Consider the following 20865-nt stretch of genomic DNA (forward strand, 5'->3'; position numbering starts at 1 on the left):
TCACAAATCTTGTCATTAGAACAGTGCAGCATAAATTGGTCTCTTATGTGTGCATCTAACCCCCCGACCAAATTTACAATTTAATGACAAATGTCTCAAGGCAGTAACATAATCCTCCACCGACTCGCCTTCATGTTGGTATCTCATACCAAAATTGTACCTTTCAAGCACAGTGCTTATTTTGGCTTCAAAGTGTTTATCTAACTTAGCCTGTGCCACATCGAAATCATTTGCTCCATCTTCCAAATCTAGCTCTGCGGCATCAGGAAGAGTATCGTAGATCTTCTGACCTTCATATCCAAGAAAGTGCAGCATTGCCACCTTGCGTTCCACAGATATACCATTCCCACATGTGGCCTTAACATAATGTAAGAATCCCTTTTTCCAGGGAGCCCACTTAATTCTAGTTGGGCCTGGTGTGGGCATGAATACTTGCGGGCCAGGTGCTCCTGATAGAGCCATTTCCTTGCCTAGTAGTCAGGTGGCTGCTAATTTTCACTGGTTCCCTCGATGCCTTTAAACAAATTCACTCGAGGAAGTAACAGTCAAACAAATGGAAGTGTCACGCTTCCCCCTTCACACTAAATTGGTCTGTGCCAACGTGAGAAATGATATGTTCAGCACCCGTCAAAATTTTTTTTTTTCGTTTTCTCACCTGTTATCCAGAAACTATTATACTGAATGTGCCTGTGCACAGCTTCGTGCAAGGCGTGCAGCGAAATGAGGGGCTGCAGATGCTCACATTCGCACCGCCTTCCCGTTGGCGCCCCGGGGGGGTGTTACAACAATTAACTTCTCTGGCCTCAACCAAAATCTCACTTACTAAAAGCGAACAGGCAAACAAATGGGCGTACCTCCACCTAGACGCCGCTTCCAGATTGCAATGAGTTGAGGATGCGTCCAACAGCAGGACACAACGGCGGGCATGTGACTCGACTCACTTGATAATCGGGGGGTTGGGGGGGCGGAGACTCTCTCTCGACCCAAAGAGAGCTCCAAATACAGTATGACTCCATATTTCCACGTTTGCCTCGAAGCGGGCAGAGACACGATCCACTTTTGCCTTGGAGCGGGCAGAGATACGATCCGGTCCACTCAGACTTTCCGGCTAAGAATCTGGACATCTGCACGTCGCTGTTTCCCGACCGTGCTTTGCTGCGAGGAAGTCACTCTCTCGGGAGGACAGCTGCACTCCTCCTCACACCGTGACTTGGGGCAACAGAGCGACACAGCGGCAATCTGCAACGGAGGTAGGCGGCACACTCTCCTCGCCTGCTGGTCGGGGGTCTTGGGGTTCCGAGCTGATCCCAGATGGGTGAAGCTGGCGTTAGCATCCCATCCTCGTCGCCAATGTTGTGCCAATAACCACACTGGCAGAGTTTCTTAAGTGGTTTATTAGCAAATTACAGGACATATTTTAAAGACCCCCAACCTGTACAGCAGCCCACATAAACTGATAAACTTTGAGCAACAACAAACAGGATGGAGATTCCAACTCCAGAATACTCTGACCTCATAAGCTCAGGCTAACACAGAGCATTCTACCAGATATAACATACAGTTTTATAAACATAACAAGCATTCACATAACAGGAACTTTCTCATAGAACGGGTCATTTGGACGCGTTCGTTCTCGCAGAGGGGCATCCGTACCTCTTTTTCTATGTTTAAGGAACTTAGAGTTGGTCACCCTAAATTACCTAGGGTTATCCAGACGCGGACCCCTTGCTCACTGTGCTGAGAGGCACAGCTCCACCTCACTGATGAGGCCCGACTAGGCCGAAACACATGTCTGGTGTTGCTGTTGGTACTCTTGTTCAAAGGAGGATTGCCTAACATTTCGGTGCAGGATTGCTCAACTGGGCGGGACAAAGACCGATATGCAAATGCCTATTCCTCCATTGTGTAAATAGTACAGTGAGCTAAAACGTGGCCGAGGACTGTTCAATGGGCACCTTCCCATAGAACAGGTCATTAGGCCAAGTTTGTTCTCGCAGAGGGGTGCCCGTACCTCTTTTTCAGATGGGATTAAGACATGATCAATGTTGGAGGGGGAGGACAAGAGATGGAGGGTAGATCTTTAATATGTAATACCATTTGCCAATAAAGATCTGACTCTACTTGCATACATAGGTATGTGTATCCGCTGCAAATAGTGTCAATAAAATAAAGGTTACACACAAAAAGAAACATATGCAACGTTAGAGAGGTTGTCCGAAGGCCAAACGCGTGTACTCCATGAACAAATGGAACAGAAACGGTGCCTCCCACAGAGATGAGGCTCATAGATGCTCAGTGGCAGGCAGGTGATGCCACTCTTGCTCCTGTACAACAGACACAGATAAGATACAAGAGTGAACTTGAGAAACAGATGCTGCTGAAAGAGAATTTATTACACTAACCTTTTTTTCTCCAAACAATGGCACATACATTAAATAGAAATCTAAATGTTACATTAGGCTTTAAAATATAATACATCTGTGTGCAATAACAAAAAGAAAACAGGGGTTTACATATCATTCTATGAAGCATGCCAGCAAAATACATGATCGATTTGATACATTTGTACAAGGTTTTGAGAGAAATACAAAAAGAAATACAAGAATAACTCATGCAATCGTTTCATTCATTGATTCAGTCTAGTACAGTATATCGTATAAGTGCCTCAAGCCGCTCGCACCCAAATTGAATGGTTTTGATTAAAGGTCGAAGGCGATTGGTAAGGAAGTAGCTCCCGCTGGAGGTATCCAACGTCCTCAATGCAAGTTGCATTAATTGAAGCCCTTGGCTCAAGTACTCGTCGACTAGCTCCCCTTCCACTTTTCTTTTCTGTAGATCACCTAAGAAGAAACCTACCACACCAAGAAAGGATTGGACAATTGATGACTGTATGCAAAATCTCACACCCACATTAGTAGGGCAATGCCCAGGATCTGCTTATTGACCATGCTACCAACTGACCAACAAGCCGGCAGCTTTCCTAAATGACCCCATGACATTGCAACGTGAAGCAAGAGACACTATGGCACGTTCCAGTGAAGACAGACTCGGCCCCAAGAAACATGTGGCAACCATGAAGAGATGTAGTACAGGAGAGATACTTTGACGGATCACAACTCAAAAAGTAGACATAAAATAAAGGTGTTTTTGACAAAATGGTCAGATGTTTCCAAAAATCTGTTTTTGCTTCTGGAGAGTTACATTATGGAGCGTTTTTCTAATGTAATCTTTTAATGTAGACTAATTTATATCAAAGGAACATTATTGTAAAATGTATACCATGGTTTTTAGACTCAAAGGGGATTTTATTTTCAGTAAAGACCATAGTCCTATGAATTAAGGGGAATCTATTTACAGCAACTAAACACAGTGAACGGGAACAGCAGAGGCTGAACACAGAGGGCCTCATTATGACCCTGCCGGTCCGGAAACAACGGTGGCGGTAAATCCGCTGCACCGTTGTTTCCGGACTGGCTGATTCCAAGTTCTGCAGGCGGCAGGTGTCACTCCGCGAGTAATGCCCCCCGCTTGCAGGCGGAAATGGAAACACCGGCTCCATCATAGACAGAACCAGTGTTTCCATTGTCCCCATCCCCAGGGAGTCCTACGGGACACCATGGGAATGGGGATTTACAGAATTCTGCCTCCGGAATTACCGGGTCACCGGGGTTGTAATTCCCTGGTGATTCCGGAAATCACAGAGGCAGAATGGTATTTTGGGTCTGGCGGCAGCCTGCCGGTTTTTCCAGGACAGCTACCGCCTGACTCGGAATGAGGCCCAGAGTCTTTAAAATCTAAATTCAACACTAAACAAGATGGCTGATGCTCAAGCGCAACGCTTGTGTTGAGAAAGAACATTTTAGAATGGTAAGAATGATAGAAAAAGTAGAGTTGGAAGTGGGGAATGAACATGTAAGATGTTTAGCATTTCAGAAAAAGATGACAACATGAATGTGAAAATTGAAAGAGAGACCAACCTTTTCAGTTGTGCAAGATGAGAACAAGCGTTCCCGAAACAAGGAGCTACAGCCTTTCGACATGCTGATTGTAGCCAAATGGACCGAACGATGCACAGGATATTAAACACAATAATATTAATTATTAACAACAGTAGCACAGAATGTTAGCTTTGCAGTTCTAGATTTTCTTTCAATGGCTTTGAAAATATGGAATAGGTATGCCGCCTCCTTGTCATAATCACCAATCATGATCTAGAAGGAAAATTAGCAAAGTCTGCACTTTAATTTAGCAGTGTAGCAAGTTTCTAAAAGGTTGCACTGTACACACACATTTGTAGTAGGGGGCATTTGAAACTGTTAGATTAATGTTTCTGTATTGATGGAGCTGAACTGAAATACTCAACTCTAAGTAGTTCATTTGGGGTAACCTAGATTAGATTCCATGAGCTGTGGGGATATGAAAGGTTTAAGATGGATGGCAACAAACCAAAACACATTGATAAATATGGATGAAAGAACGAATTACAATAACTATCTATGATCATTTTTATATAGCGGCGTTCGCCCACGGGCCTCAGAGCGCTCACAGGACAGACAAACAAAGATAGGGCCAGTGAGATGGCAAGGTGCTGATCTTCACGAAAGCAGACTGGAGTGAACGCAGATTATGCTGTGCCTTCGTCAAATAATCAGGTCTTGAGTTGCTTTTTGAATGTGTTCATGGAATCACATTTTTTATGGCTACAGGGAGTGTGCTCCTGACCGTCGGGGCCCAGAAGTTGAAGTTGGTACTGCCAATTCTTTTTAGAAGTTGACAGGGTTGGACTAGGTGTGGTTATCATTTGACTGCAAGTTTCTCCTGATGGGAGATTTCTTTATTTTGTCAGAAAGATAGATTGGTGCAGTAACTGCTAGACATTTGAAGACCATAACTGCGCCTTTGAATTTTATTCTTTGTCCGACCAGTAACCAGTGGAGATTCCTCCTGGCAGTAGAAATCTTAGAGCGTCGGCTGAGCCCATTGACGGCCCTGACCGCTCCATTCTGGATGGTTTGCATTTTAGTTATATCGGATTTTGAAGCGCCCATCAATAGACTATTACAATAGTCCAATTTGAATTTATTATAACCCCAACAAACACTGCAAGGCTGGGCTTAGATAAATATGGGCGAATTTGCTATAACAAGTTGGAATAGAAGGCGCACATAGATTTTAAGTATGATGCATGTCTTTTGAAGGAACGGTGAGAGTCCATAAAAATACCCAGTGTTTTTACATGCTCGGAGACCAGAATGTTGTTATTGTTCATTTTAAAACTTTGGTACTGAGTCTCTAGTATTTTTAACCTTTGTGGAGTGCCAACTATCAGTAGTTCTGTTTTGGAGAAGGCGTCATGGATTGCTTGACACCAAGCATTGCTTTCTTGTTCCTGACTATTGCCAGGAGCATTTTTCTAGCTCCTGTAGTATAGTGAATATTTCTTTACTCTGGAATTTAGCTTGGTGAATCCTTTCATTGAATTTTTTAGCTTTGGCATTGAAGAACACACCTTTGAAAAGACACATATGTTAACCAAATCTTATGGTATTAATTGTATCAGAGATACAAGTAGAAAATACTATAACATTAATGCTACACACTGTCCAAGCAACAAGTGATCGGTCACAAGATGCCAACCCCCAGCAAAAAGATGGATACCACAAAAGTATCCTCATGCTGACCCTGGAGCGAAGCGCATCAATACAGGATATCTACGCCACCACACAAAGCAGGAAAAGGTCCTCCGGCCCTGTGCTCAGCCTCTTTTAAACTTCACCTACTGAGTGGGAAGCAGCCTGGGCTGGAAGATGATCTATGAAAACCCCAAGTTCAAGAGTCTTGCAGTCTGGTCGGGGCTTGAGAAAAGTGCGGGGGCAGGCGAGTGTTAATGAACTAGTAGTACAATTAGGGAGAGTAGGGAGAGAGTGAAAGCCATTGCGATGAAGATGATCTGACACAATAAAAGGTTCATATTTTGTATTCTGGATTTTAAATCCAAGGACTTGGCTTTAATAGTTACTAAATACATTTTATTCCAGGCAGGCGGAAGACTGGTCTACAACTGAGGCTTATAGCCCACAAAAGCTCGGCTGGCTGAGATGGGACTGCGAGGTCAAAGGCCTGGACAAAAGCGTGCATAACTTCCTGCAGCATCAAAAAAATGTTGTGAAGCACAATGTCTGGGCAATCTCCATTTGTACTGTCTTAGTAGCCACTTCATGGAATTAGGAGCTGGTTGAGGGAGGAATGTATTCCGGTTTTGGAAATCATTTGTCCCATCCTTCACGGGATCCTTCAAAAGCATCCAAGAAAGAGCCAAACAGAAAATAAATAATTACTGCGCATATGACGGCGTCTTGACAATGAAGATAGTAGTTCAACAGGAAGAGACCCAGGGCAATAATGCTTCCCTGGATGAAGAGATGGTTATAGAAGAGTAGACTAATCCACCAACAGACCAGATGAGAGGTAGACAGGCCAACATGATCGGAACCCCTAAAATCAAAACTCAAGGCAAGACGCAGAATGTTGTTGAAGAAGGAAGTGTTTTTAGTTCTTTCTTGACATACCGATGAGTAGGGAGCAATATGATAAGCATATGGATGTTGTGGCACATCCAGGGTATATAGCATGAGCAGACTGGTTTTGTTGTCCTTTGCTTTTTGAAAGATTTTGAGGCTGCCAATGTAGTGGCTGCTTGTGTTGGATTGGCCTACAGAGATGAGTTGACTCTGCCGAGGGAGACCTTTTATATGTTACAGCCTAACAGGAGGTGCAGTGCATACAGTAGGCGGTGCATGCTTGATGAAGTCAGTGTACATTCATCAGGGAGGATGCCAAGTGTGGTGCTGTCCCTTTAAGGGAAGGGCACGCGGCGGAGTGACGTTGCACTACACCGCATGCACTATAAATAAAGGGGGCGTTCCCGGCTCGGTAGTGCGACCGGGGAGCCCGAACACAGCAGACGTCTCCAGGCTGAGTTTGTGGGGGGTGTTTGGGGGCTCACGGGCATCATGAGCAGGGGGCACTGGCAGACCCCCAACAGTGACGAGTCCGGTTTGTCGTCCGGGGCCGGCAGTGAAAACAATCATTTTTCTACGCGCAGCAGATGAGGAGGCTCGTTCTTTCCATGCCACCGGCCGGGTGATTAGCACGCGTCAGGCGGCCATTTTGACTATTCCACAGTGGATGTTCACGGTGCTCCGAGAGGGCCCGTGATGGACATCCAGGCATAATTTCTGGACACAATGATAGCGGGCAGCTATATCTGCCTACACATGCCCAAATGTTTTTTGGGGGATTTTTGGGCGAATTACACCGAGTGAAGGCAAGGTGCTGGGGGAAGACTGCTGAGGCCTGCCTGATCCCTGGACCTCCCTGGCTCAATTTTTGGGACACTTTTGCTGGACTGTGCATCATCCACACAGCTCTGCAGCTGGAAGATACTCATCTTCATCATCATCATGACCAGCTGCTGAATCCAAGTCAGAACTTTGGACTGGTGGACTTTAGGGAGTGCAGGGCCTGCTACAGATCATCATCAGGTCTGGACATTTGGCTCTTTTTGAGTGGTTGGACTGGTGTACTCCACGGCCTCTGAGGCCTGTGCTGGCTGGGTGAGTTGCGGCTCTGCCCCAGTGCAGGGGGGCCTGTGCGCTTTACCCCATGAGTGCACCTGCTGATCAAGACGGTGGGCAACCTGTGGACCAACAGCTGCCTCACGGTCAGCCTCTACCTGTGGCACAACCAGCTGTTCAACCGGTGCCTCAAGTCATGGCACAAATGCGGGCCCCTGCGGCGCTCACGCCAATCCCAGAGTTTGATGTCTCAGGCCCTCCTTCTAGTCTGGGGCCCAGATGGAAACGGTGGGTCGACCGCCTGGACATGTACTTCAGGGCCACCATGGAGACGAATGATGACGGTAAGCTGGTGACGCTGCTGTATGCTGCAGGGCCTGCGGTGCAGGTAATATTTGAATCACTCCAGACTGCTGGTGCCTCGTACCATGCAGCTAAAACATCTCTCCATAACCATTTCATCCCATTAGCCAACGCAGACTATGAGAGGTTTGTAATGTTGTCGGCTCGTTAGAAGGAAGATGAGACTCTGGACACTTTTATGGTCGTCTCAAACACCTGTCTTTGGCGTGTGCATGGGGTGACCCTGATGACATGATCAGGACCCTCCTAATCCAGGCTTGCTCGTCGGGGAAGTTACGGCGACAAGTGCTGAGGGAACCAGGGACTACCCTTGCTCGCATCCTGGAGCTTGGGCGCTGCCATGAAGTCTCGGAAGCACATGCATCCAGGATGGAAGCAGGAACTCGCCCAGTGAAAACGGAGGAGGTATGTGCAGTGGGGCGTGGCAGCCGAGGTGCCAGGAGGCCCAGCAGAAACCTCTGCGACAGGGGCGGGAGAGCTGGAGATGCATGCCACAAGTGTGGCTACGACCTGCCCCACACTGCTGAGTGTCCAGCGGTAGGCAAAACCTGTGGGCGGTGCAGCCTTGCTAAGCACTATGCAAGGGTGTGCAAAGCATCTCTGCCAACAATGGTGCCCAGAGGCCCGGTACGGTCTGGTTTCCTGCATCCTCGCCCACCGAATGTGACCCAAGTAGACCGAGGAGAAGAAGGTGCCCAGGTGGACGAGGAAGAGGAAGAAGACGAGGAGAACATCTTCTTTGTATCGAGTGTGGAGGCCCTCAAATCGAAGAGCTGATGGCAACCACAATGCATTGTCACGGTGAACAGGTCCCCAGTCCCGGTGCTGGTGGACACGGGTGCATCTGTTAACGTGATGGCCCAAGGACACTACGATGCGATGGACGTCCCACCAAAGCTGGTCACCCCCAAAGCTCGAATTTTCACATTCGGAGGGTCCGAGCCAATTCCCCTAGATGGGGCCTGTGTGACCAAAGTATAGCACGCAGGATCAAAGATCACTGCAAGGTTCTACGTGACGCTGGTGAGCACTAACATGCTGCTGAGCTGTGCCGCTGCGGACGCCCTGGGCATCGTGAGTTTTGCTTACTCTGTATACATGGAAGACATTCACGACCTGCTGGACAAATACTCTGGCCTGTTCCAAGGGATCAGACATATGGCTGGTGATCCGGTGTGGCTCCACATAAATGAGTCCGTGTAGCCCATCGCTTTGAAACACCGGAGAGTGCCCTTCCACCTGAGAGAACTAGTGGACAAGGAGCTGGACGATTTAGTTAACTTGGACATCATTGAAAAGGTGGAAGGTCCCACACCGTGGGTGTCCCCTATAGTGGTGGCAAGGAAACCGAAACAACCCGACTCAGCATTTGCATCGATATTAGGCTCCCCAACAAAGCCATACGGAGGGAGCGACACCACACACCGACCATTGATGACATTATTGCGGAGCTGCAAGGAGCTCGCTTCTTTTCGAAGCTTGACCTCAGGGCCGGATACCATCAGGTCGTCCTGCATCCAGAGTTGAGGCACATAACTACTTTTACCACCAACAGAGGCCTATATAGGTATAAGAGACTCAGTTTTGGGGTGTCGTCGGCAGCCGCTGTATTTCAAAATATCATCAGAGGTGCCCTGGCTGACCTAGACGGGGTATTGAATATCAGCGACGACATCCTGGTATTCGCAAAGATGGAGGTAGAAAATGTGCGCAAGCTGACCAGGACTTTTGAGCGGCTGCAGTCACTGGGCCTTACCCTCCACTGGGAAAAATGTGAGTTCTTACGGCCAACCATCGAATTCTTTGGATTCATGTTCAAGGAGGGTGGCATGTCACCAGACCCCAGGAAAGTAGAGGACATTAAAGAGGCCCGACCACCGGAGAATGTGTCCGAGGTGAGGAGTTTTCTGATTCAGCAAGAACTTAGCGTCCAGGTCGGAGCCCTTGAGGGCCTTCACCAAGAAAGACACGGTATGGCAGTGGGGCCCTCTCGAGCAGGCGGCATTTGAAGATATTAAAGGCACCCTCACAGCCGAAGACAATGGCATTTTTGGACCCAGCACTCCTGTCTGAGATAATTGTGGATGCCAGCCCGTTTGGCCTGGGGGCCGTGCTGACGCAGATCAGCCCCGATGAAAGCGTCCGCCCCGTGGCATATCCAAGCAAGGCGCTGTCTGACACCGAACAGCGCTACTACCAGATCGAGCGGGAGGCCCTTGCCGTCCTGCGAGGGTGCAGGCATTTCAGGCTGTACGTCCTAGGCTGGCCTGGGACTGTTGTGACCAACCACAAATCCTTGCTTCCCATTTTGGCGGGGTCATCGTCAAAACCACTGGCGAGAATTGAACGATGGAAGCTCGCGCGCCTCAACTACGGGGTCTCGCTGGTGTATAGACCCCGGCTCCAACAATGCGGCGGACTACTTATTTCGCCATCCAGGGAGTGCCTGCGAAGATGCCCTGGACACATGTGCTGAGAAAGCGGATGACCACGTGCAGATGGTGGTGGAAGCAGCCACCCCGAAAGCCATGCCACTGGAGGAGCTCGAAGCGGCAACTGCCCAGGATGAGTGTTGACCACTATGCAACAGGGGTCATGGAAGACGGTGCTTGAATCTCTGGCCGGACGCACCCAAAAAGCAAAATGGGTGCTAGAACAACTGTGGAAAGTGAGGGTAGAACTGTCATTTTCCACCACAGGACTCCTGCTGAAGGGCGACCGAATCGTCGTCCCCCAAGCCAAGATCCAGGAGGTAATAAGTCTCACCCATCAAGGACACCAAGGGGCCGCGAAGACAACGTGCTAGAACAACTGTGGAAAGTGAGGGTAGAACTGTCATTTTCCACCACAGGCCTCCTGCTGAAGGGCGACCGAATCGTCGTCCCCCAAGCCAAGATCCAGGAGGTAATAAGTCTCACCCATCAAGGACACCAAGGGGCCGCGAAGACAACGGCCCGTCTATGCCTCAAAGTGTGGTTCCCTGAACTCTAACGGCGGGTGGATGATTATGTGGCCGCATGCGTCTGGTGCCAGGCACCGTCCCCTGTGCAATGAGAGCCTGCCATTGAGACAATGCCCAGAGGAACATGCCCGTGGGAGGTAGTACACGCGGATTTTTGATCCACTACGCAGGGCACACACTTACTGGTGGTGGTGGACGAATACTCCCAATACACAGAGGTGGAATTCATTGACTCTGTGGCATTTGAGCACGTGGTGGTGGCCCTAGAGAAAGTCTTCGCCTCCCATGGTCTTCCCCATACCTTATGCTCAGACAACGGGGCGCCATTCACGGAATTGATGGACGTATATGGGGTCCAACATTCCAACATCGGAAGGTCACCCTGCTCTGGCCAAGAGCCAACGGGGAGGCAGAAAGGTTCATGCAGACTTTGAACAAGACATTCTGCATAGCGCAAGGCCAAGGCTGGTGCCCGAGAAGAGCGTTGTACTAATTTCTGAGGGTCTACCGGTCTACTCCCCATAGATCAACGGGGTTGGCACCGGCAGAAGCCCTGTTCAAGCAGTGCCCTCAGGGACTGCTGCCAGAGGTTTTGGAGAAAGAACCTGGGGTATTCGATGACCAGCAAGTGGAGCGTGATCGCCGGCTGAGGACCGAACAAGAGAATGCAAGGAGACGACTCCCCCCCAACACTGGGCCCCTTGAGATGAGGTGCTGATCAGAAATAGGCACCCCATGGGAAGTTGTCCCTCCCTTATGAACCAGAGAGACTGGATGTTGTAGCCGTGAAAGGATCAATGGTGACAGCCTCCGATGGCAAGTCGTCAGTCACCAGAAACGTGAGTTTCTTTAAGAGACTGGGTCACACAAGGACTGACACATCCCAGGACCAGGACAGTATGGAGGTACCCGATGAGGGTGGAGGTGCTGGACCCTGCCCGTTGTCTCCCACTGAGGGAACGCCTGCTGATGGATCTCCCGTGCCAGAGGTGAGCAGGAGGTACCCCCTGAGGACAGGGTGAGGGGAAACATGCTCGCCTCACCGATTACGTGGTAGGACAGATATCCTGAACGACCCGCGGGTCGCTGTAGTCATAAGGGGGACCCAGGGCAGCTGTGATTAAAGGGGTACCACGGGGTGACATGTTTCCCGTTCTAGTGGTTGATGTGTTGTTGTTTGAGTTGTTGATGTGAATTTTGTTGTCCTCATGAAAAGGAAGAAGTGTGGTGCTGCCCCTTTAAGGGAAGGTCACGCTGCGGAGTGATGTTGCACTTCGCTGCGTGCACTATAAAGGGGGCATTCCTGGCCGCGGTAGTGCGACCGGGGAGCCCGAACACAGCAGACGTCTCCAGGCTGAGTCTGTGGGGGTTGTTTGGGGGCTCACGGGCATCATGAGCAGGGGGCACTGACAGACCCCCAACACCATGTAGCTCTATGTTTTTCATTCTTTGATGAGTCAAGCCGCAGAGTGTCAGGTTGCTCTTTAAAAGTATTCTGGGAAACAAGCAGGTTTTTGATGTTGGTTTTGAAGTTTGATTCAAGGTACTAGGGTTTAATTGTGCTTGAAAGGCAAGATATAGAGATACTACAAAGTTTTGTGTGTGTTTTGGTTATGAGGGCTTTAAAAAAGATCTCCTATCAAAGGCTGAAGGATCGTGCATTTGCGGACGCTAAAGTGCAAATCCACCCGGCTTCATGTCAAAAAGCCACTACAGCATAAGGGCCTTTCTGCTGCTACAAATGAATGATTCGTTTTTTGTTGGGTTTTGTTTGATACGGTCACTGAACCTCTAGGCTTGGTGATTCATAATTTTAGTTACTGGATATTGGAGACGGTGCAGATTCTAAGATAGAGAGGTGTACCGTACGCGTACAGGTAGATCTGACCCCAAGTTGGGCAAAGAGCAATCTCTGAGGCCTCATGTTTAAGCTCAAGAGGTAGAAGATGAATCCATGTGGTCCACCCTAGGTCCTCAATAGTCACGCTTTTAGTTGGAGACGTACAAAGACAACCTGAGGAGTGAAGGGACGCCTGAAAGCAGTCTCGGTTTCCGCAAGTGAAGCATTTCCCGGAGCCGCATACACTCAGGAAGACAGAAGAGCAAGATGGTAAAGGTATTTCATTGGCCAATCGAAATGGAGAAAAAACAGAGGAAGACAAGCCTGATAAGTAAAATGGTGGCTGGGCGGTGGCTTACGCTAATGATACAGCCCAAAATAGGATGCCTAATATGAAGAAAGCAGTTTGTATCGACTAAAAGAAAATCTTAAGGTTTTAAGAAGCAGCGGTGCAGGAAGATGCCACACCGCCTGATGCAGAACAAGCATGCAGAAATCCCCGTTCAGAATTTTAGCACAGTATTGCCTTTTTGTTTGCAGTTCCAAACGGGGCTCAAGATATGTTATTGGAGTGGACGTATTTTGTTCCCTATTGGATGTCAAATTTAATTGAAGGGAGTAAAAACCAGCTAAAATATGTTTGAATTCTAAAACTGATCTCTTTTTGCAATCCATAATTCTTAGAACGTAGTACTTCATGCCAATTAAAAGATGCATTATTACCTCACAGCTCCTCTTCTGATCAGGCAGGGCTAACAATACAGCCTTGTCTTGCACGACTCTGCTTGTACCACTTTTCCAAACATATCCGTGGAGCTGTGTGGGTGGAATTGGGGGAGATCAGGGAGGGATAACAGTACAGCCTTGTCTTGCAATGCTCTGCTAGTACCACTGTTCCAAACATATCCGTGGAGCAGTGGGGGAGATCAGGCAAGGTTAACTGTACAGCCTTGTCTTGGACTGCTCTGCTTCATATCCGTGGAGCTGTGTGGGTCGAAGTGGGGGAGATCAGGCAAGGTTAACAGTACAGCCTTGTCTTGCAATGCTCTGCTTGTACTGCTGTTCTGAACATATCCGTGGAGCTGTGTGGGTGGAAGCGGGAAAGATCAGGCAGGGTTGAAGATAGAGCCTTGTTTTGCACTGCTCTGCTTGTACCACTGTTCCAAACACGTCGGTGGAGCTGCGTGGGTGGAAGCAGTCTCTTTTATGGGTTGGTTTCCTCTTTTTTTTGTTAGGTGTAGTTTTACTCTCCATTGTATGTTGGGGTGTTTGCCTGCTTTTAGGCAGAATATGTTTGGGTTTTGTCTATAAACATGGTACAGTCAACTAGTTTTGAGGATATGAGATCAGGACAGGTTAGCCAGTTAGCTTAAGACAATTGCATGCCACAGATGAATTGCTTCTATGATAAACCAGCAAGCAGTCTGTTTTTTCGAAGATCATGATGATAACCAATCGTTGACGAATATCACAATTGTATTCATGGTTCTTTAAACTCTATTCTTAAGCTGCACAAATAACAGTGAGCCATGTGAACAATAAAAGACTACATTGCATAAAAGCTGCAAAAGAATGAAAGCAGAGCACCAGGCACTGCCAGCGGGAAAACATAGGTTTTGATGGCAACACAACCTGTGGTAATACATAGAGCATTCCGAAGAGTTCCATGCAAACTCGAACAGTAGTACATTTACCAGTAACTAAAATGGCAGATTCAGAAAACCATGTGCCGGGTTGCAAGACTGGAGTATAAGAACTTTGAAAACTAAAGACAGAAAAGATGGAGGCCATGCAGATAGTTTTAACACAAAGGGTGTCGACACGAAACAGACTATTTCTCTCGCTAGGTATAACCAAACAGATCAAGCTGTACAATCCTGCACCACTCCACTTTAGCCAGAACATAGATGATATATAGGCAAATGAAATGAGCCGATTGGATTGTACACAGGATCAAGGCCTTACTTATTGGCTAGGTCCTGAGATAACGCATGTGTAAACACCCTGGAGCCAAACCCGCACAACGGGAGGGAAATCGTGTAAAACATAATCCACATATACGGTGAAAGGGTACAAGAATAAGTGAAATCACCACAAACACTTCACATCTTACCTTAAAAAATGTCTTTTGCAAACAATTTACAAAGCAAACTGGAAGGAGGAACAAGCTACAGAGGAGGAACCACAAATACAGAAGCATATTGAATTCATGGATCCAGCACAACCAACAAAACAAGCCTGGATTTAAAAAATAAAATTGTAGTAGCAGCATTTAAAGGCATCTCGTGTCCTCTTCACGACCTGACTCGACCCCTGAGATCTGCAAGGTATGAGATCCTGGGTGGCTGCCACAGAACGACACCTGGAATTCTCTTTTCGTCAAAGACAAGCTAATGGAACGGAGCAGTTCCTCTCACAGCACCGGAAAAATTCACTAACAAGGACACGCTTGTCCTTACTAGTCTGGATCATATTCTCACAAAGCGCAGTACTTCCCAATGCGCGTCGCTACGCGTTAAGAGTGTTAAACGACTGGTGCCATATGCCAAACTTGAAAAATAAGCATTTTAAGAAAAAGTAGAGGGAACGCAGACCTTGTGCACTCCTATCCAACGCCAACTTTCTAAATTAAGATCTACCTTAAGGACGACTCAGTAAATATTCTGGGTGAGGATGAAATTGTGGAGAGTTTCTATGGAAGTCTTTGCACAGTACCAAATCACCGACATTGACTTGCGGTTTGGCCTGTATAGCATACAATTAGGCAACAAATATATGTATATATACACACGTGTTAAAGAAGCAAAGTGCATAAGGAGTTATTAAAAACATGGTGGAAGGTTATTCCAGAAGCGATTTCGTACATGGCTTTGCAACTGCGAAAGGCAGTCAAAACTAGGAAAATTTAGGATTATTTTCCATGCAATTAATATTTACATTTGCAAACCAACAAAGACTCGTTTCTGGATGGATTGGAATGATCCTTTATTTAAAGATATCTGTGATGAATACGTTGGGAAGCTGAAATACCCTTTGTGAAGGCTACAAACACAAGCCATCTAACGTGACGAGAATAATTACAACGGTATAAGATCATTCCAGGTTTTACACACTCTATTAAAAGGGAGCCTTGGGGCGGGAGGGAAGCTAATTGGTTTATCCAGATTCTGGAAAGCATTCATTGCAATTAGCGCATGCAGAATTCTTAGGCTTGCCCAGAATGAGGCGTTTTCTGATGCTAGAACAGTGAGCTCAATGGAAAATTGCAGATTCTCAGAAATACTTCAGAATATCTGAATTGGGCATTTTTTGACTCCCTAGAAAAATCAATTTCCTCTCTGTTTGGGGGATGGAAATTGGTTCAGTGCCGAAGCTGATCATGTTACTACAGTACAATGTATCCTAATGCACACACGGGTTAGTAATGACCCGTCTGTGCATTGCATTAGAAAGAGAGTGAGATTGTGGGCCTCTGAGATGCCCACTTTTCACCCCTCCTTGGCGGTTTGTTTAGAAATGCACAGTCTAAGTGAAGGAACCGCTATTTAATTTTAGGAGGTTAGGGAAAGTTAGGAGAGCGACAAAGCTTAACTATACCAGAGATGGTATTTTGGAGAAAGTGGATAACCTTTGTTATTTGGCGTACAAGATTGCTGCTCATAAAGGTGAGACTGAACTGTTAAAAAAACGCGGGTCCAAAGCCTCTACCATTATGTTGTCCATCAAGAAATTTGCGCAAAGTGAATTTGGATATAGTCTTGTGGGGCTGATTACCATTTATAGACAAAAAATAGTGCCTAGTTTAATTTATGCTCTGGAGACCTCAAATAATATCTGCGATGTTTGGTCAAATACTCTTGAAGGTGTAATATGGCCTAAGATACTGGGCTTGACTAATTCTACACCAATTCAAGCTATTAGGCTTGAACCAGATTTAACATCTATAGCTAAATTGATTAAGATTAACAGGCCCAAATAATATATTAAAATAAGGTGTGCAAAGTAAGGCTCTGCGTTAGCCTTACTTAGGAAAAGAATTGAAAATAGGTCCTGTTCCGTCTTACTTGAATTCATGAAATATGTATATTTGGATAAAGGGGTATACAGGCAGGATGGGAAGCGTGGGAGGGAGTTGGGTAGGGAGGGATTAGGAGGGAGAAGCCCTCATAATAAAAAATAAAAAAAATGACAAAAGATAAAATTCATAGTAAATGCCTCAAAGTGAATCGCCACGAAGCAATTCATTTGGATGAAAACGAAGCACCCTGTGATTTTACAAATAAATAAAATATGAGTTCTACTTTATATATAGACGATCTGGGCTACTGACATGTCAACTAAAGAGCTGATTATGGTGATTTCTATAGTGAGCTGTGGTGCTTATTAACAAGTGTATCTAGGAGCGACAGCCCTGAAGTAGAGCAAAGCCTGGAGTAGAGCAGGCACGGGACACTCATGCACAGGAGACGACGTCACAGAGCAAACTATATATATTTAACTGAATCAGCGATTTCAAAAAAAGTGGATGCATTTCAGTATGAATAAATAATTTTTCTCTGGCATGGATGCCACATTTTTATAGGGGCTTAGGGGCTCACCCCACAGCAATCCTCACATTTCCATTGCACTGTAACTCCTATTGAACATTGACTTTCTTCAAACATCCTTATGACAAAGTCATTGCAAAAGAGCAAAAAAGTATTTCCTGGAATGACATTAATTCAAAGTAAGTGACACACTCTTCCGAGCGCCAGACAATCACTCGCTCCACACATAAAGCAGCAACAGCATGGTGATCTGAATCCAGCATGAAGTCCTCCATTGTTGGGGTTTGGATGGCACTGCATGGACCGTCAGCAATCCATGGCATTTTGGGGCACACTGCATATGAATGCAGTATGCTGGAGACCCCCTAGATTTTATGTAAATAGACAGTGCGGACAAGCTGTACCAAACAGCATATAAGGTGAATCAAAGAGTCAAAAGGCCATGGGGGGAAAACTCCAAATGTTTCCAGTGGAAAATGCAACTATCACTGTTTTTCCTTTCTTTTCCTTGGCATGGTGATGGAACCAGCAGGCAAAACATGCCTGCTTCCATAAGCCAATGCTCTCCCCTCTAAAAAACCTTCAGCTATGGCGAGGTGGATGTGCGTGGGGAGATACGAGGGAAGCGCAAAGGTCCACTTAAAATACCCCATTTGTACACATTGCTTGTGCAATTACATACAATTGTATCAACTTTGTCACCTCCCCTCCCCCATAATGGAAACCCAAATATACTACATTGGGTGTTTCGAGCAGCCAAACATATTTTTCTTAACATATTACAACTATGTGGCTAAGTGCTTCATGGTAAAATCCATAGGTGAAATGGAGAAGATGATCTGTGATGGTATACAGTGTTTAATCTTGTGTAAGGTGGGACAATGTTTTTAGTTATATTTTATTCAGCCAGATTCTATCATTTATGCATAATTTACTACTTGGTGATGGACGTTCACGTTCATCTTGGAAGTAATTATTGGCAAGTGAGATTAAGAAATTTGGCCACATAGAGTCAAGCGGCGATTCTAGGATTGGGACCCAGGATTGTTTATAAAAGAGCGTGCAGTGCTTCCCAGTTCCCTCTACTTAAGCCAATACGTGGACATTACCCATTACCTCTCAAATTACACTAGTGTGTGAATATTACATTGATAAGCCTTTTATCATACTCTACCATGAGAAAAAAAATGAGAGGTGAGATGCAGAAACCCAGGACAACTAACCGGCCCCTGAAAAATACATTAGGATTTTAACATTTAATGTAACTTTTTTTGTAATTTTTGTTTTTACAGCTGCCAGCTTCTAAGGATGGAATCACAGTGCTTCTTACGAACAAAACTAAAGGACTGCAAACCCCAAGTACAAAGATCAGTTTAGGATAAAAAAATTTGTTATGTACATAAATCAGAGCAACATTTTTTAAATATCAAATAAAATGTTTACAAGTAATATTCTGATATAGCTATAATCCAGTTACTAAAAATAAATAATTCACATATAGATTGGTCAATTGCATCATTTCCTGTACAAAAACGTGCTCCATTTGAACTTGGACAAAGAAAAAAAGGAATCGTTCATAATTACTCATAGAAAAAAATGTTGAACAGTTGCACATATTGGCACAAGGCATAAATTATTGGAGGGGATTTGGAGAGAAGTCAAGGACGAATGAACAAGCGGGCCCCTGTCAGGTCCCTTCTTCCGTTGAGCGAATCTCCGACTTGAGTTTGACAAACTCCCTGGCCACTTCATCATTGGTCCTCTGGGAGAGGATCCTGAGGACCGTGAGCCCCGTCTCATCCATGTGAATCCGCCGACCGAGCGGACACCAGCAGGCACAGCTTCCTTTGTCTGCTATGTCTCGCAGCTGCATCACAGCGATGCCTATCACCCGGTCTTCGCGGGCGAAGCAGTAGTCCTTCACACAGACCTGGAGCTCGTAGCAGTCGGGCCCATCTTCATTCCCCAGGATGCTGAAATAATAGCAGTCAGACATGTGATAGAGGAAATGAGGAACTTTTCATTCTTAAAATTAGCACATCAAATGTCTGACTATTGCACAATCTTTCAGAGGAGATCACCACAGTATTTTCAGGAGTTCGCCAAGACGCCTCTAAACCTACAATCCCATCCCTTGCCCAGAGTTAACTGCATAAATAGGACCTGATGAAAGTAGATCATCTCCTTCAGATGCAAGAAATGGTGCAATCGTTTCAATCTTCCCCTTTCAATCGCTAGGAGTACTCTAACAAGAACATTCTACGGAAGGAGGATTCTTTCAAAACGTGGTTGGCTTTTCCAGAAGAATACTTTGATCATCCGAGTAGCACCAAATATCACACATTATACGTGTGCTCATAGATTTCACATACCTATTTGAAACAATCAGAATATATTTGCCCCCCCTTAAATCCATAATTTAAATTGCTTTAGTTCATTCATTGATTTACATAGTTCTTGCTTTACATCTTACTTCAATTTCGTTATTTCATAAAACCACTATTTAGCAATGGAAAGCATAGTCTCTTCAAATCATGTTCCTTATAAAAAAAAAAGAAATAGCTGCATGTTTCCCCGCCCACCTTCCATCCATATCTCGTGCTGCACCACAAACCAATTAGTACAAGCTACAGAACAGGGCATCTCTTGCACTCCAAGGCCTTGATAGGCGGTGGGCAAGTGCCAACCGGGAGGGTTCACTTGATACCTGCATCAACATTGGAAAAGTATGAGGCTGTCACCTTTGCCGCCTCCCCTCACCCCAAAGTATATTATGCCAGAAATAGCCTACCCCACCCACAAGGAATGTAGAGTATACCAAACATAGCCACCTGCACCTGATTGAGAAAAGGAAACTGGATTAATCATCTGTTTTTGGAAGATGGCATCTTCCGATGCCCAGGGCAATATTTGTAGGCAGGGTTTTCACGGGACGGAATGCAATTCTGAATCTGGAGTCTTCCAGTTCCAACATGTTCAGGGGTTCTTCTCACAGAGATACACCCTTCTTTTTCAGAAACCAATATTAGTTACGGGAGGGACAATGGACAAGGTTTCCTCCTTGTGCTACCTTGGTGTCAACTAAATCACTAGACCTTAAATAGCATAAGCATATTAAAAACAAGCTGTTAATTCGGCACTGTGTTCAGATGTACTCTTGTGCTGAAAGAAGTACAATGTAACAGGCAGGGAACAAGCTTCTTTACTAGGTTCCAAGTTACAAGGTGACACAAGAGGTGGGTTCATGGGTGTAAGTAGAAGGTACATGAAGGATACATAGGAAGACATCCACAGGCCTCCACTCTTACAAGTAGCTCACTCTAACTGATATTCATGGAACACCCAGGGGCACTCGCATCAAAACATTCCACAGCTAACATTCCACCACGCATTACATCAGGCATTCCATCAAGCAAGCATCCACACGGGGCCAGAGCAAGGAGACAAAAGACATAACATATCTCCCACCTTCACAGAAACTAAAGAACGGGCAGGGAAATATGCAAATAGGGAAACCACAAAGGAAAGCGACCAAAGATAATATAAACCAACTCTAGCCTGAAGCAACCGCTAACT

The 20865-nt window shown here is 46.0% G+C and overlaps 1 protein-coding gene across 4 annotated transcripts in view; it reads right to left on the minus strand.

The window, feature by feature from the left end:
* Nucleotides 1-2372: 2372 nt before the first annotated feature.
* LOC138511252 (protein unc-13 homolog B-like) overlaps nucleotides 2373-20865 on the minus strand; it is a 2171549-nt gene continuing 2153056 nt past the window's right edge. For all 4 annotated transcript variants that reach the window (XM_069626798.1, XM_069626797.1, XM_069626799.1 and 1 more), the window contains one exon: nucleotides 2373-19262. In XM_069626798.1, coding sequence (XP_069482899.1) covers nucleotides 18977-19262 — 286 coding nt within the window. In that variant the 3' untranslated portion in view covers nucleotides 2373-18976. The remainder of the gene's footprint in view (nucleotides 19263-20865) is intronic.

The sequence above is a fragment of the Ambystoma mexicanum genome, chromosome 6p (genome assembly GCF_040938575.1).
Source record: "Ambystoma mexicanum isolate Mex_15411 chromosome 6p, UKY_AmexF1_1, whole genome shotgun sequence".
NCBI lineage: Eukaryota > Metazoa > Chordata > Amphibia > Caudata > Ambystomatidae > Ambystoma > Ambystoma mexicanum.